At 39.1% G+C, this 15,100-nt stretch overlaps 1 protein-coding gene across 1 annotated transcript in view; it reads left to right on the plus strand.

Annotated features, from left to right (window-relative positions):
* UPP2 (uridine phosphorylase 2) overlaps window positions 1-15,100 on the plus strand; it is a 45,589-nt gene that overhangs the window by 10,878 nt on the left and 19,611 nt on the right. Inside the window, exons 3-4 of the mRNA XM_007446449.1 lie at window positions 7,189-7,347; window positions 14,943-15,057. Coding sequence (XP_007446511.1) covers window positions 7,189-7,347; window positions 14,943-15,057 — 274 coding nt within the window. The remainder of the gene's footprint in view (window positions 1-7,188; window positions 7,348-14,942; window positions 15,058-15,100) is intronic.

Raw genomic sequence — 15,100 nt, forward strand, 5'->3', positions numbered from 1 at the left:
CTCGGCGGCCACGGCTCACGGGCCCAGACACTCCATGGCATGTGGGATCTTCCCAGGTCAGGGCATGAACCTGTGCCCCCTGCATCAGCAGGTGGACTCTCAACCACTGCGCCACCAGGGAAGCCCCAGCTTTCTTTTGATTTCCATTTGCATGGAATATCTTTTTCCATCCCCTCACTTTCAGTCTGTATGTGTCCTTAGGTCTGAAGTGGTTGTCTGTAGACAGCATATATATGGGTCTTGTTTTTGTATCCATTCAGCGAGCCTGTGTCTTTTGGTTGGAGCATTTAATCCAGTGACATTTAAGTTAATTATCAATATGTATGTTCCTATTACCATTTTCTTAATTGTTTTGGGTTTGTTTTTGTAGGTCCTTTTCTTCTCTGGTGTTTCCCACTTAGAGAAGTTCCTTTAGCATTTGTTGTAGAGCTGGTTCAGTGGTGCAGAATTCTCTTAGCTTTTGCTTGTCTGTAAAGCTTTTGATTTCTCCGTCAAATCTGAATGAGATCCTTGCTGGGTAGAGTAATCTTGGTTGTAGGTTCTCTCCTTTCATCACTTTAAATATATCGTGCCACTCCCTTCTGGCTTGTAGAATTTCTGCTGAGAAATCAGCTGTTAATCTTATGGGAGTTCCTTTATATGTTATTTGTCATTTTTCCCTTGTTGCTTTTAATAATTTTTCTTTGTCTTTAATTTTTGTCAATTTGATTACTATGTGTCTTGGCATGTTTCTCCTTGGGTTTATCCTGCCTGGGACTCTCTGTACTTCCTGGACTTGGGTGGCTATTTCCTTTCCCATGGTAGGGAAGTTTTCGACTATAATCTCTTCAAACATTTTCTTGGGTCCCTTCTCTCTCTCTTCTCCTTCTGGGACCCCTATAATGTGAATGTTGGTGTGTTTAATGTTGTCCCAGAGGTCTCTTAGGCTGTCTTCATTTCTTTTCATTCATTTTTCTTTATTCTGTTCTGCAGTAGTGAATTCCACCACTCTGCCTTCCAGGTCACTTCTCAGTTATTCTGCTATTGATTCCTTCCCGTGTATTTTTCATTTAAGTTATTGTATTGTTCATCTCTGTTTGTTTGTTCTTTAATTCTTCTAGGTCTTTGTTAAACATTTCTTGCATCTTCTCGATCTTTGCCTCCATTCTTTTTCCAAGGTCCTGGATCATCTTCACTATCATTATTCTGAATTCTTTTTCTGGAAGGTTGCCTATCTCCACTTCATTTAATTGTTTTTCTGGGGTTTTATCATTTTCCTTCATCTGATACATAGTCCTCTGCCTTTTCATTTTGTCTATCATTCTGTGAATGTGGTTTTCGTTCCACAGGCTGCAGGACTGTATTTCTTCTTCCTTCTGCTGTCTGTCCTCTGGTGGATGAGGCTATCTAAGAGGCCTGTGCAAGCTTCCTGATGGGAGGCACTGGTGGTGGGCAGAGCTGGGTGTTGCTCTGGTGGGCAGTGTTCAGTACAACTTTAATCTGCTTGTCTGCTGATGGGTGGGGCTGAGTTCCCTCCCTGTTGGTTGTTTGGCCTGAAGCAGCCCAGCACTGGAGGCTATAGGCTGTTTGGTGGGGCTAATGGTGGACTCCGGGAGGGCTCATGCCAAGAAGTACTTCCCAGAACTTCTGCTTCCAGTGTCCTTGTCCCCACAGTGAGCCACAGCCACCCCTCACCTCTGCAGGAGACCCTCCAACACTAGCAGGTAGGTCTGGTTCAGTCTCCTATGGGGTCACTGTTCCTTCCCTCTGGGTCTTGATGTGCACACTACTTTGTGTGTACCCTCTAAGAGTGGAGTCTCCATTTCCCCCAGTCCTGTCAAAGTCCTATAGTCAAATCCCACTAGCCTTCAAAGTCTGATTCTCTGGGAATTCCTCCTCCCATTGCTGGACCCCCAGGTTGGGAAGCCTGACGTGGGGCTCAGAACCTTCACTCCAGTGGGTGCACTTCTGTGGTACAAGTGTTCTCCAGTTTATGAGTCACCCACCCAGCAGTCATGGGATTTGATTTTATTGTGATTGTGCCCCTCGTACTGTCTCATTGAGGCTTCTCCTTTGTCTCTGGGTGTGGGGTATCTTTTTTGGTGAGTTCCAGTGTCTTCCTGTCAATGACTTTTCGGCAGTTAGTTGTGATTCCAGTGCTCTTGCAAGAGGGAGTGAGCACACGTCCTTCTACTCTGTCATCTTGAACCAATCTAGAACAATGATTTTTAAAAACACGTCTAAAAAAACCCCTACCAGCTAAACAACGATGCCATCAACCTATTTTCTTTTCTTTCAGTTCTTTTTAACAAATAGATTTTTAAATAGTTGGAATTACATAACTTTACAGTCTGTGTTTTTCACTTAACTTTATGTCATTAACATTTCCCCATATTATAATGTTCTCTTTGAAACACATGGTTTATGGATGCCAAGTGCCTGTGCCATACATTACATAGTCTACTACTGACTTTAATGTTGAAGTATTTTCTATCATAAACACACTCAAATGGGTATTTTTGTACCTATAATTTTTTTTTACATTTAAGTCTATTAAGATGATTTACAGAAATGGTCAAAGGGAATGAACTTTAAAAAATTTTTTTGTTTTCTAAAAGGCCTACACCTAATCACAGTCCCACTGCTAGAGAATTGTGCAGTTTTCATCTGACTTTTATTCACTCCTTTAGCAATTACAAGAACAAAAATAAAAGCTCTCAGATCCACTACCTCAAATCTTCACATTCCCTCTTTTAGGTGGGTGTAGCAGATATTCATTTCCTCCATAAAACAAGGAAATTGAATTCAGAGTGGTCAAAGGTGGTTAACAAATTACACCATATAGTGGCAGAGCTAGGACTTGGACCAAATTCTTCTAAGTCCAATTTCCAGGGTTCTTGCCCACTGCAGTAGCTGGGCTTTTTGAGTCATCATAACTGAGAATAGTCCATTAATTGACAGGGGGCATTGAAGAAAGGGGAGGAAGAGGAGGAGGCAGTTAGCTAGACAAAGAAGGAGGAGGAGGTTAAGGAAGGAAGGGTGGCGGGATGGGGAGAAGAAGAAATAAATCTATGATATTCATTAACAGTAGGGGGTACATTGCTCCCTCCCCCTCCCATCTCTCCTAGGGCACAGGTGTGATAGTGCGGGCTGATCTGATGTGACCCGCCCATTTCCCTACTCCTCTGCAGTCAGCGGCTCTTTGCTCTTTCATGGCCTCCCTCAATCTTTTGCTTCATCTTTTCAGTGGAACCTCTTTTCCTACTGCTGTTTCTGATGTTTATGCTCCAAGAGTAAATTGATCAAGGCTGTCTTTGATACTCATTAATTGGACTTTACCTGAATTCAAATGTTAGGTTTGAGGTTCATGCTTCACAATGACTTTTCTAGGACTCTTACATAAGGATAATTCTGATTAATTAAATGATCTATCATAATTAATAAGCTAACATGAATATCTAATTAATAACTAAATAGACTGATGTTTTTGAGATAGAAAGTGATCTATTATTTACATATCTAGGTACCTGTCTCTCCTCTACCTGACTAGATTTTTATCAGCACTTATTCTCATACTTCGTCATAACCACTATCCAACCTTAGGAGCTCATAATCCACCTGGCTGTGGACCATTTCAATAGATTCTCTTTTGGATAAAAAGACATGCTCTGGTTTAGAACCCATTTTTTTCTACCAGAGAACAACTCTATTGATTGGGCCATTTTGATGGATAGGAGGCAAAAGTGTGTGTGTGTGTGTGTGTGTGTGTGTGTAGATTGGGGAGCAGGTAACGTAGTTCCAAATGATCAGAATTGGCTGTTTAACCTAATTCTTTAGAGGCAACAGGTAAAGCCTGACTTATATTTATAGATGCTCTTCTCAGAAACTTGCCTCCTTCCAGTTACATTCTTATCTTTGAATAAGAACATGTTAGGTTCAATTTCACGACTCCCTTAAATCTCAGGGTAGCAATTCTAGCTAATAAGAGAGGACATAATCCGTTAGTACCTGAAAACTCAGCCTTGTCTTCACAGAGATGATAATCATTATTAATAGCACTACCTTCAAAGAAAAGGAGAACTCTGGGTGTGTAAAATTTTAAATCTTAAAGATTCTGACAACCATTCCTATTTTATTCATTTTCTTACTTACTGTACTTAAAAGGTTTTGTTAGTTGCTACTTTAAAGTATCAGTGGCTTAACACAATGTAAGTTTGCTTCTCACTCACACTGAGTACCAAGTGGGTGCTCCTGGTCAATCGGTGGCTTTCTTCCAACTGGTGATTAGGGACCCAGGCTCCTTCTATCTTGTTGCTCTGTCACCTTCAAGGAGTGCCTTCCAAAGTTTCACTGGGTGTCAGCATCCATTCAGCAGACAAACAGAAGACAATCTATAGGATCACCAATGGGAGATTTCTATGCATTAGAACTGGAAGTGACACCATTTCTGTTCACATTCTAGTAGCTGGAACTCAGGCATATGGCCTCATCTACCTGAAGAGGAGGCTAGGAAGTTGAGTTTAGTAGTGTGCCCAGAAAAGAAGGGGGAACAGTTTTGGTAAACAGCTAATGTCTTTTGTCATATAGCCTTGAATCAATCAATCAGTTGAAAAATATAGTGGAGTATCTTTAGAAGTTATCTACTCAAATTCAACCTCCAAATATATCTTTTATAAGATCACTAACTGGTACCCTCCAACCTCTCCCTAGAAATTTCAAGTAACATGGAAAAGCATTATTTTACAATACTATGTAATATGTATTTTAAGTCTCTATACTCCTTTATTAACAGACAAAATACATATACTGCAGTAGGACCAGATAAATACAACATGGCAAAGCTAAGTCTTTCAAGACACTAGGCATATTTGAAAGTGAGTTCATTCTGGCAGTCTTTAGGCAAAGTCCTTAACATAGTTTTGTAATGCTTCGGACTCCTTCCCAAGACATTTCTATCTTCTTTGATAAAACCAGGATAAATGATAATTTTTTGGGGGGGACATAAATCACAGAAAGTGTCACTTAAAGTCATTGTTGTTTGGTGGTCTTCAGCCATATTTTACTCCTCGTCAAAGCAGCCAGACTGAAAATTGTGTCAAGAGGTGATATTTAGTAAGTCTGATTTAGAAGTAAGTCTTCAAGAACAAAAACGCTTTTGTCTACACTTATCATCTTTATGTCTCCAGAAACATTCAGAAATTCCTGTTGATTACAGCAATATCTACAGTTCAAAGAAGAATTCAAACCACAAGCTATTCCAACATCTGTTTTGGTTTTATGGTCAATCTGAATAGTTGTAATTTACATTTACTGGCACCACACACTGAGGTTATTTTCAAACTACTGTATTTTGTAAAAAGGAACCAACAACAACAAAAATGACCTCCTTGTACTTGGATCTTGAGCAAAGTCTTAACTATCCATACGAACAGAGGGGAATATTTCATGAATAATCAATACTAATTTAAAAACTTACCTTAGACCATGGTCATATCCTCTTTGCTACTCAGCCTTGATGGCTAACTTTCATTGCAGTTCATTAACAACTTTAGGCCCCAACAAAGAAACTCATAAGAAGACACAGAAAAGATAATAATGAGGGTAGAAGAGAGGCAGAGGGCCTGGATAAAAGGATAATTACATCCCACAATCGAGAATGAGGGTGGCACAGGAATTATTGCTAAATGGAAACAAAATGCATCATGTAATGAGACCACCCAAGACTCACAGTAAATTGTGAATCGGGCACCTAATTCTACAACCTCAGTTAGTTATTTCCTTAGGCAGACACTCTTTATCCTTGTGAGGGGCCTCAATGGCAATCCTTCTGAAGCTCTGCCTAATGCTGCCCACATCAGTCAGGCACTACCAGCTGCCTTTTCCTTACTGGATTTGAACTAGTTTCATTTGCCAAATACAGAAACAAATAAGCAAGCTCAAAAGCAGGGCCAGGAAAGTGCTCTATGATATGAAAAATGGAAGTTGCCATTTGTTGACCACTCAGAAAGTGCCTGGCTTTGTCCCCCATCATGTTCAATCCCATCTTATCCTCACAAAAACCCTCTGAAGGATACTACGTTTTTTTTGTTTGTTTGTTTGTTTCTATTTTGGAGGTGATAATCCGAGGCACGTAGAGATTACATGTGTAACACTGAACAGACTACTTAATCAGAGACAGGGTTGGGGTGCAAAGCCAGGCTTCTCTAACCTCAAAGGTTAGTCCTTAAACCACTGTGTTGCCTTATCTCTCTGACTTGGAGCCTCTTCAGACTCTGTGCACCTCACTGCTCAGCTCAGATTCCAGAATGACTTTGCACCTGGCACCTTTCTGTGGGCTGTGCTTCCTCGGGTCTCTGACATCTGCTGCGACTCCTCCTCCCCACTGCTGAGCCCTGGTCCCCACCAGTCTGGCTGCTCATCCACGCTGCTCTTAGGCCATGCCCGTCCTCTCTCTGACATCCACCTCTCCCATCCCTGGGACTGATGTACCCCTAAGAGGCTATTGCACAAGCAACCACCAAACAATTTTATTACCATACTTTATTAGATTTGACACCCTTGACTGCAATCCATATTGTAATTTCAGAGATGTTAAAATGTGAATAAGACAAAAATAAAACCAAATTGTTGGAAACGAAGAAATACTGTAGTGAGATTTCTAGTCTACAATGATAAGGCTTATTCCATGAAAATGTCTTCTGAATGAGAAGTTGGAAAGTCTTGATGTGTTTTCTTTAAAGCTTTACATTAACATAGTATATTTTATAATAAAAACGTATGATTGGGAATGTGGAATCAGAAAACACATCTAAACTTATAGTTCTCATGTTAAGTATTTCCATGTCCTCGGAATTGACACATTAAGCCTATAGCCCACTAATGCCCAACAATAAGCTGCCTATGTCCACTTAAGATGCTTCTTGATGTTCACCATGACAAAAACACCAGAAAACACCCACCTGAACAAAATCAACACTTATTTTGATTTTGTGATTATCTTTTTCATTACTAATTATGTAGATAAACTATGTTTCTGGTTGCCTTATTTACTGGTTAATGATGCCAATTAGTTAACTCATGAACATAACCCATAACATCTACATATACCCTTAAGAATATAATTGAAAAATAAAAACATTAAAGTTGAAAGCTGACCCTTGCTTTTTATCTCAGTTACTAAGGCAGGTCATTGTTTATTTTTATTAACAGTTTGTCTGCGTTGGTGGAAGCCCTAACAGAATGAAAGCATTTGCACTGTTTATGCACAAGGAGCTCAGATTGGAAGACAGTGAAGAAGACGTCAAGGACATCTGCGCCGGGACTGACAGATATTGTATGTACAAAACTGGTCCCGTGCTCTCTATCAGTGTAAGTACTCAATGGCTGCACGTCACGTAGTCATCACAAGCTAGCGAAAGAACGTGGGAACTTCCAAATACAGGAGTTCTTTTTCCCCTCCTGCTTTGCATTTTCACACAATAAATTAAGTGTCCAGGTGTGACATTCATAGTTGGAAAAAGTCCTAGGGGCAGAAAATAACATTCAGTGCTACTTTGGTTTGCTTTATTAGTTACCACTTAGCTATGCAAGTTAGGAGAAAAAACCCTCAAAGCACACTTCCTCTCTTTAGTTTGTAACTGATTAATAAGCCACCAGCAATTTTTTCTCCTCTACCCTTTATCCAGCTTTGGGAATGTTGGGCTTTTAGTACACAGGGGCCAATTTTCAGGATTACCCAAGTTGTGCCATTTAACACTGTAATAAGCTCACTGAAAAGCTGTTAATGCATTTCCATGGAGCTCTTGCAAACTGCTCTCCTGTATTTAGAATATGTTAACAGCTCTGGACACACAGTATCCTGAGACAATATGAAAGTGGAATGAGTTGCAATTTTAGGGAACACAGAGACCGTTTCCCTCTTGGACTCAGGATAGCATACACTTAGCGGAATGTACATGCGTGTGCACCCAGCTTGCCTTCCAAGTGGATCTCCCTGCCACAGGGCTGTATTCTGAAACAATATGAGTCTGTACATATCTGTACATTGCAGCCCTCATAAGGGGCACAGCTAAGCATGCCAGGTGACAAGGGAAGACTCCACTGCAGAGATGTGATAATTCTAAGGAGCTGAATTATATGTGACTCCCGCACCGGGGAATAACTATCTATCAATTGCTCTATAGTATGTGGAGATGGAAGGATGGATGATCACGGCTGGAAGCCTAGACTGAAGAAGGGAAAATTATGCAACACCAGTGGGACAGACAAGTTGGTCTCCCCTCTGGGACAAAATACATGAAACCTGCTTTGGGCTCACATGGGAGAATCCATTCGTTCATTTGTTCATTCAACAATTACAGAAAAGCTACATTAGAAAGGAACTGAGTATCCCCAGATCTTGGCACATTTTGTCTTGCTAACTTTTGCTTGACTTTTAGACTACAACTCTTTGTCCTTTTTTTTGCACAATAAATGGGTAAGGACAGAAAAGTAAAATTTATAAAAATGTGAAACTATCATAAACAAGTAGTAAAACTTCAGAGTAAGATATAAAAACGGCAGTAGACTGATCCTGCTGTCCATCAGGGAAAAAGAACTGAAAAATGCATCATGTCCAGAGGGGTCAGACAATTAGAAATGAGCCTCACTAGGCAGAAAGAGGATTTCCAGTTCAGACCACTTCTTTGAAAATTCTTCCTCTCCAGCAGCTGCTGAGGGGTGTGTGTGTGTGTGTGTGTGTGTGTGTGTGTGTGTGTGTGAGGGAGAGAGAGAGAGAGACAGAGAAAGAATGAGAGTCTAGCAGAAACATACAAGCCCATTTGTCATTTTATCACCGTGCCACATATTAAGTGATAATCATAAACCTATCAAATATCTGATTTAGGAGGAACCTAATAGATTCATTTTCTTAATATACAATTGAGGAAATGAGATTTAGAGGGTTTACTCATTAGTGGTAGAGTCCAGTCTTGTTAATCTTGGACATACATTTTTTTTTTTTTGATTAAGTAATGTTTTTAATTTTGATCAACTTAAAAAATACAGAAAAATGCAAATAAGGAACTGTAGCCATATTCAGAATTACTGATATACACGTTTCCATCTTTTGTGTATGTATCTACCCATCTATCTGATTTCTTTCTTTCTTTCTCTCTTTCTCTTCCTTTCTTCCTTCCTTCCTTTTCTTTCTTTCTTTCTTTTCTATCTCTCCTTTTTTTCTTCTTTCTTTTTCCTTCCATCTATCATCTATACTTGTATGCATGTATGTGTGTATGTATGTATGTATCTCTCTAAAGTTTCCTTCAAATTTTCTCTATTCTTCAAATAGCCTGCTATAACAGCTGTTTTGTGTGTATTTCATGTATCAATTCAGATCATTTTTTCTAATGTTTTGGTATTATTTTGTCAATGGGTGATAGAATATAAGTTTTATTTGTTTCTCTTTGTTGATATTGTAGTTGCTTTTATTTAACTGATTAATTGCTGTCTTTATTGGGGGGTTTCTCATTTTTACTTATTTTTTTCCCTTTAGCATTGTTCTTTTATTTTTTGAATTTTATTTTCTTAAACAGCAGGTTCTTATTAGTTATCTATTTTTATGCATATTAGTGTATATATGTCAATCTCAATCTCCCAATTCATCCCACCACCACCTCCACCCCCGGCCGCTTTCCCCCCTTGGTGTCCAGACATTTGTTCTCTACATCTGTGTCTCTATTTCTGCCTTGCAAACTGGTTCATCTGTACCATTTTTCTAGATTCCACATAAATGCATTAATATACAATAGTTGTTTTTCTCTTTCTGACATAGTTCTCTAGATCCATCCACGTCTCTACAAATGACCCAATTTCATTCCTTTTAACGGCTGAGTAATATCCCATTGTATATATGTACCACATCTTTATCCATTCATCTGTCAATGGGCATTTAGGTTGCTCCTATGATCTGGCTATAGTAAATAGTGCTGCAATGAACATTGGGGTGCATGTGTCTTTTTGAATTATGGTTTTCTCTGGGTATATGCCCAGTAGTGGGATTGCTGGATCATATGGTAATTCTATTTTTAGTTTTCTAAGGAACCTCCATACTGTTCTCCATAGTGGCTGTATCAATTTACATTCCCACCAGCAGTGCAGGAGGGTTCCCTTTTCACCACAAGAGTGAGTCAGTTATACATATATATATGTTCCCATATCTCTTCCCTCTTTGTCTCCCTCCCTCCCACCCTCCCTATCCCACCCCTCCAGACAGCCACAAAGAACCGAGCCGGTTTCCCTGTGCCATGCGGCTGCTTCCCACTGGCTATCTACCTTACGTTTGTTAGTATATATATGTCCATGTCTCTCTCTCGCCCTAACACACCTCACCCTTCCCCCTCCCCATATCCTCAAGTCTGTTCTCCAGTAGGTCTCTGTCTTTATTCCTGTTTTACCCCTAGGTTCTTCATAACATTTTTTTTTCTTAAATTCCATATATATGTGTTAGCATACGGTATTTGTCCTTCTCTTTCTGACTTACTTCACTCCGTATGACAGACTCTAGATCTATCCACCTCATTACAAATAGCTCAATTTCGTTTCTTTTTATGGCTGAGTAATATTCCATTGTATATATGTGCCACATCTTCTTTATCCATTCATCCGACGGCGGGCACTTAGGTTGTTTCCATCTCCGGGCTATTGTAAATAGAGCTGCAATGAACATTTTGGTACATGACTCTTTCTGAATTCTGGTTTCCTCAGGGTATATACCTAGTAGTGGGATTGCTGGGTCATATGGTAGTTCTATTTGTAGTTTTTTAAGGAACCTCCATACTGTTCTCCATAGTGGCTGCATCAATTTACATTCCCACTAACAGTGCAAGAGGGTTCCCTTTTCTCCACACCCACTCCAGCATTTGTTATTTGTAGATTTTCTGATGATGGCCATTCTGACGGGTGTGAGGTGATACCTCATTGTAGTTTTGATTTGCATTTCTCTAATAATTAGTGATGTTGAGCAGATTTTCATGTGCCTCTTGGCCATCTGCATGTCTTCTTTGGAGAAATGTCTCTTTAGGTCTTCTGCCCATTTTTGGATTGGGTTTGTTTTTTTCATATTGAGCTGCATGAGCTGTTTATATATTTTGGAGATTAATCCTTTGTCCATTGATTCGTTTGCAAATATTTTCCCCCATTCTGAGGGTGGTCTTTTCGTCTTGTTTATAGTTTCCTTTGCTTTGCAAAAGCTTTTAAGTTTCATTAGGGCCCATTTGTTTATTTTTATTTCCATTACTCTAGGAGCTGGGTCAAAAAAGATCTTGCTGTGGTTTATGTCAAAGAGTGTTCTTCCTATGTTTTCCACTAAGAGGTTTATGGTGTCTGGTCTTATATTTAGGTCTTTAATCCATTTGGAGTTTATTTTTGTGTATGGTGTTAGGGAGTGTTCTAATTTCATTCTTTTACATGTAGCTGTCCAGTTTTTCCAGTACCACTTATTGAAGAGACTGTCTTTTCTCCATTGTATATCCTTGCCTCTTTTGTCATTGATTAGTTGACCATATGTGTGTGGGTTTATCTCTGGGCTTTCTATCCTGTTCCATTGATCTATATTTCTGTTTTTGTGCCAGTACCATATTGTCTTGATTACTGAAGCTTTGTAGTATAGCCTGAAGTCAGGGAGTCTGATTCCTCCAGCACCATTTTTTTCCCTCAAGATTGCTTTGGCTATTTGGGGTCTTTTGTGTCTCCATATAAATTTTAAGATTTTTTTGTTCTAGTTCTGTAAAAAGTGCCATTGGTAATTTGATAGGGATAGCATTGAATCTGTAGATTGCTTTGGGTAGTAGAGTCATTTTCACAATATTGATTCTTCCAATCCAGGAACATGGTATTCCTCTCCATCTGTTTGTGTCATCTTTGATTTCTTTCATCAGTGTCTTACAGTTTTCTGAGTACAGGTCTTTTACCTCCTTAGGTAGGTTTATTCCTAGGTATTTTATTCTTTTTGTTGCAATGGTGAATGGGATTGTTTCCTTAATTTCTCTGTCTGATCTTTTGTTGTTATTGTATAGGAATGCAGGAAATTTCTTGCATTAATTTTGTATCCTGCCAACTTTACCAAATTCATCGATTAGCTCTAGTAGTTTTCTGGTGGCATCCTTAGGATTATCTATGTACAGTATCATGTCATCTGCAAACAGTGACAGTTTTACTTCTTTTCCACTTTGTATTCCTCTTATTTCTTTTTCTTCTCTGATTGCCATGGCTAGGACTTCCAAAACTATGTTGAATAATAGTGGCAAGAGTGGACATCCTTGTCTTGTTCCTGATCTTAGAGGAAATGCTTTCAGCTTTTCACCATTGAGAATGATGTTTGCTGTGGGTTTGTCGTATATGACCTTTATTATGTTGAGGTAGGTTCCCTCTATGCCCTCTTTCTGGAGAGTTTTTATAAAAATGGGTGTTGAATGTTGTCAAAAGCTTTTTCTGCATCTACTGAGATGATCATATGGTTTTTATTCTTCAATTTGTTAATATGGTGTATCACATTGATTGATTTTTTGTATATTGAAGAATCCTTGCATCCCTGGGATAAATCCCACTTGATCATGCTGTATGATCCTTTTAATGTGTTGTTGGATTCTGTTTGCTAGTATTTTGTTGAGGATTTTTGCATCTATATTCATCAGTGATATTGGTCTGTAATTTTCTTTTTTTGTAGTATCTTTGTCTGGTTTTGGTATCAGGGTGATGGTGGCCTCATAGAATGAGTTTGGGAGTGTTCCTTCCTCTGCAATTTTTTGGAAGAGTTTGAGAAGGATGGGTGTTAGCTCTTCTCTAAATGTTTGATAGAATTCACCTGTGAAGTCATCTGGTCCTGGACTTTTGTTTGTTGGAAGATTTTTCATCACAGTTTCAATTTGATTACTTGTGATTGGTTTGTTCATATTTTCTGTTTCTTCCTGGTTCAGTCTTTGAATGTTACACCTTTCTAAGTATTTGTTCATTTCTGTCCATGCCATTTTATTGGCACAGAGTTGCTTGTAGTAGTCTCTTATGATGCTTTGTATTTCTGCGGTGTCTGTTCTAACTTCTCCTTTTTCATTGCTAACTTTATTGATTTAAGTCATCTCCCTATTTTTCTTGATGAGTCTAGCTAAAGGTTTATCAATTTTGTTTATCTTCTCAAAGACCTAACTTTTAGTTTTATTGATCTTTGCTATTGTTTTCTTTGTTTCTATTTCATTTATTTCTGCTCTGACCCTTATGATTTCTTTCCCTCTGCTAACTCTGAGTTTTGTTTGTTCTTTCTCTAGTTCCTTTAGGTCTAGGGTTAGATTATTTATTTGTGATTTTTCTTGTTTCTCGAGGTCGGATTGTATTGCTATAAACTTCCCTCTTAGGACTGCTTTTACTGCACCCCATAGGTTTTGGGCTGTCGTGTTTTCATTGTCACTTGTCTCCAGGTATTTTTTGATTTCCTCTTTGACTTCTTCAGTGATCTCTTGGTTATTCAGTAACGTATTGTTTAGCTTCCATGTGCTTGTGTTTTTTACGTTTCTTTCCCTGTAATTTATTTCTAATCTCATAGTGTTGTGGTCAGAAAAGATGCTTGATATGATTTCAGTTTTCTTAACTTTCCCGAGGCTTGATTTGTGACCCAAGATGTGATCTGTCCTGGAGAATGTTACCTGTGCACTTGAGAAGGAAGTGTAATCTGCTGTTTTCAGATGGAATGTCCTAGAAATATCAATTAAATCTATCTGGTCTATTGTGTCATTTAAATCTGTGTTGCCTTATTAATTTTCTCTCTGGATGATATGTCGATTGGTGTAAGTGGGATGCTCAAGTCCCCCAGTATTATTGTGTTACTGAATCTTGGACATACAACTAATACCGGTTTGACTGATAGCCTCTAGGAGACTTACAATGCATTTGGAAGTCAGAACATGTTCCATGGCAAACAAAAATGGGAAACCCAGAGGGTCAAAGTTTCCATTGTTTAATATTCTTGATGGTGAGAAGAAGGGAACTCAGGTGAAAATATTGTGGTCATGGCTGTAATAGTTTTCTAAATTTGTTAATGAAGAATTAGTGTCAGCCATCACCTAACTGCCAAGATGCCCCTGGTGCTTTTCTGCACACAAAGTCTTTGTGCCCAGAGTAGAATACTGAAGACCACATTTGACTCTTTCCTGTTATATTAGGAACGAAATAGACACCAATTCTAAACTTAGCTCCAGCTACTACAGATTCCAGCATGGAGGATCTTTCTGGAGTGTTATTAGAACATATTGTAACCACCAGGAGCAGCCAAATCCTCTAACCTGTGTTGACCCTTATTCTGTGACATTGATTCTACTCTTCCAAATGCTGAGGAAGACCAGAGTTGCAGTCATGATCTATATACTGAATGTGTATCCATTATATACTCCAAATTGTTAGGTGTAGATGTAACCCACATCTCTACCCTTGTGCCTTTCAGAGCTCAACAGAATTATCAACAAATGAACAAGGACACATGAGAGCAATGAAATGGATTTACTCTTTCATTTAGTATAGTGGAAAAGGACTAAATACATGGTAGTCAAATCTATATTTCCTCAAAATCAAGTCAATCTTGCAAAGAGCTCTTTTTCAAAACTCCCTGTGAAGAGCCCAGTGGGGAACTGAGAAATGGCACTGCCCTGACACACCAGTACACCACGCCACCCCCACCTTCTGCTCTTGACAATGAGGGCTGAACTCAGTTTAACTGACAGGGAGATGTCTCTCTTTCATCGTCACAGATGGACCCATCTATCAGCATGTCATGTGGGCGTCAGTTAGAGCTGACTTACGTTTTCCTCAGCTATGGCAAAGTCATAATGATTATGTAAATTTACCTGAGGGCTGTTAACTTGTAATGAAGGAAGTAAATATGTCCTGTGTGTGTTACCATTCTGCAAGATGTATAATGACTTTCCCTTTTCTCTCCACAGCATGGCATGGGCATCCCCTCCATTTCTATTATGCTTCATGAACTCATTAAATTACTGTACCATGCCCGGTGCTGTGACGTTACCATTATCAGAATTGGTACATCAGGGGGAGTAGGTGAGATGGATTGATTTATATACTATTAAATCCAAGTGGTTGT

The sequence above is a fragment of the Lipotes vexillifer genome, unplaced genomic scaffold (assembly GCF_000442215.2).
Source record: "Lipotes vexillifer unplaced genomic scaffold, Lipotes_vexillifer_v1.1 scaffold173, whole genome shotgun sequence".
In the NCBI taxonomy this organism is placed as follows: Eukaryota; Metazoa; Chordata; class Mammalia; order Artiodactyla; family Lipotidae; genus Lipotes; species Lipotes vexillifer.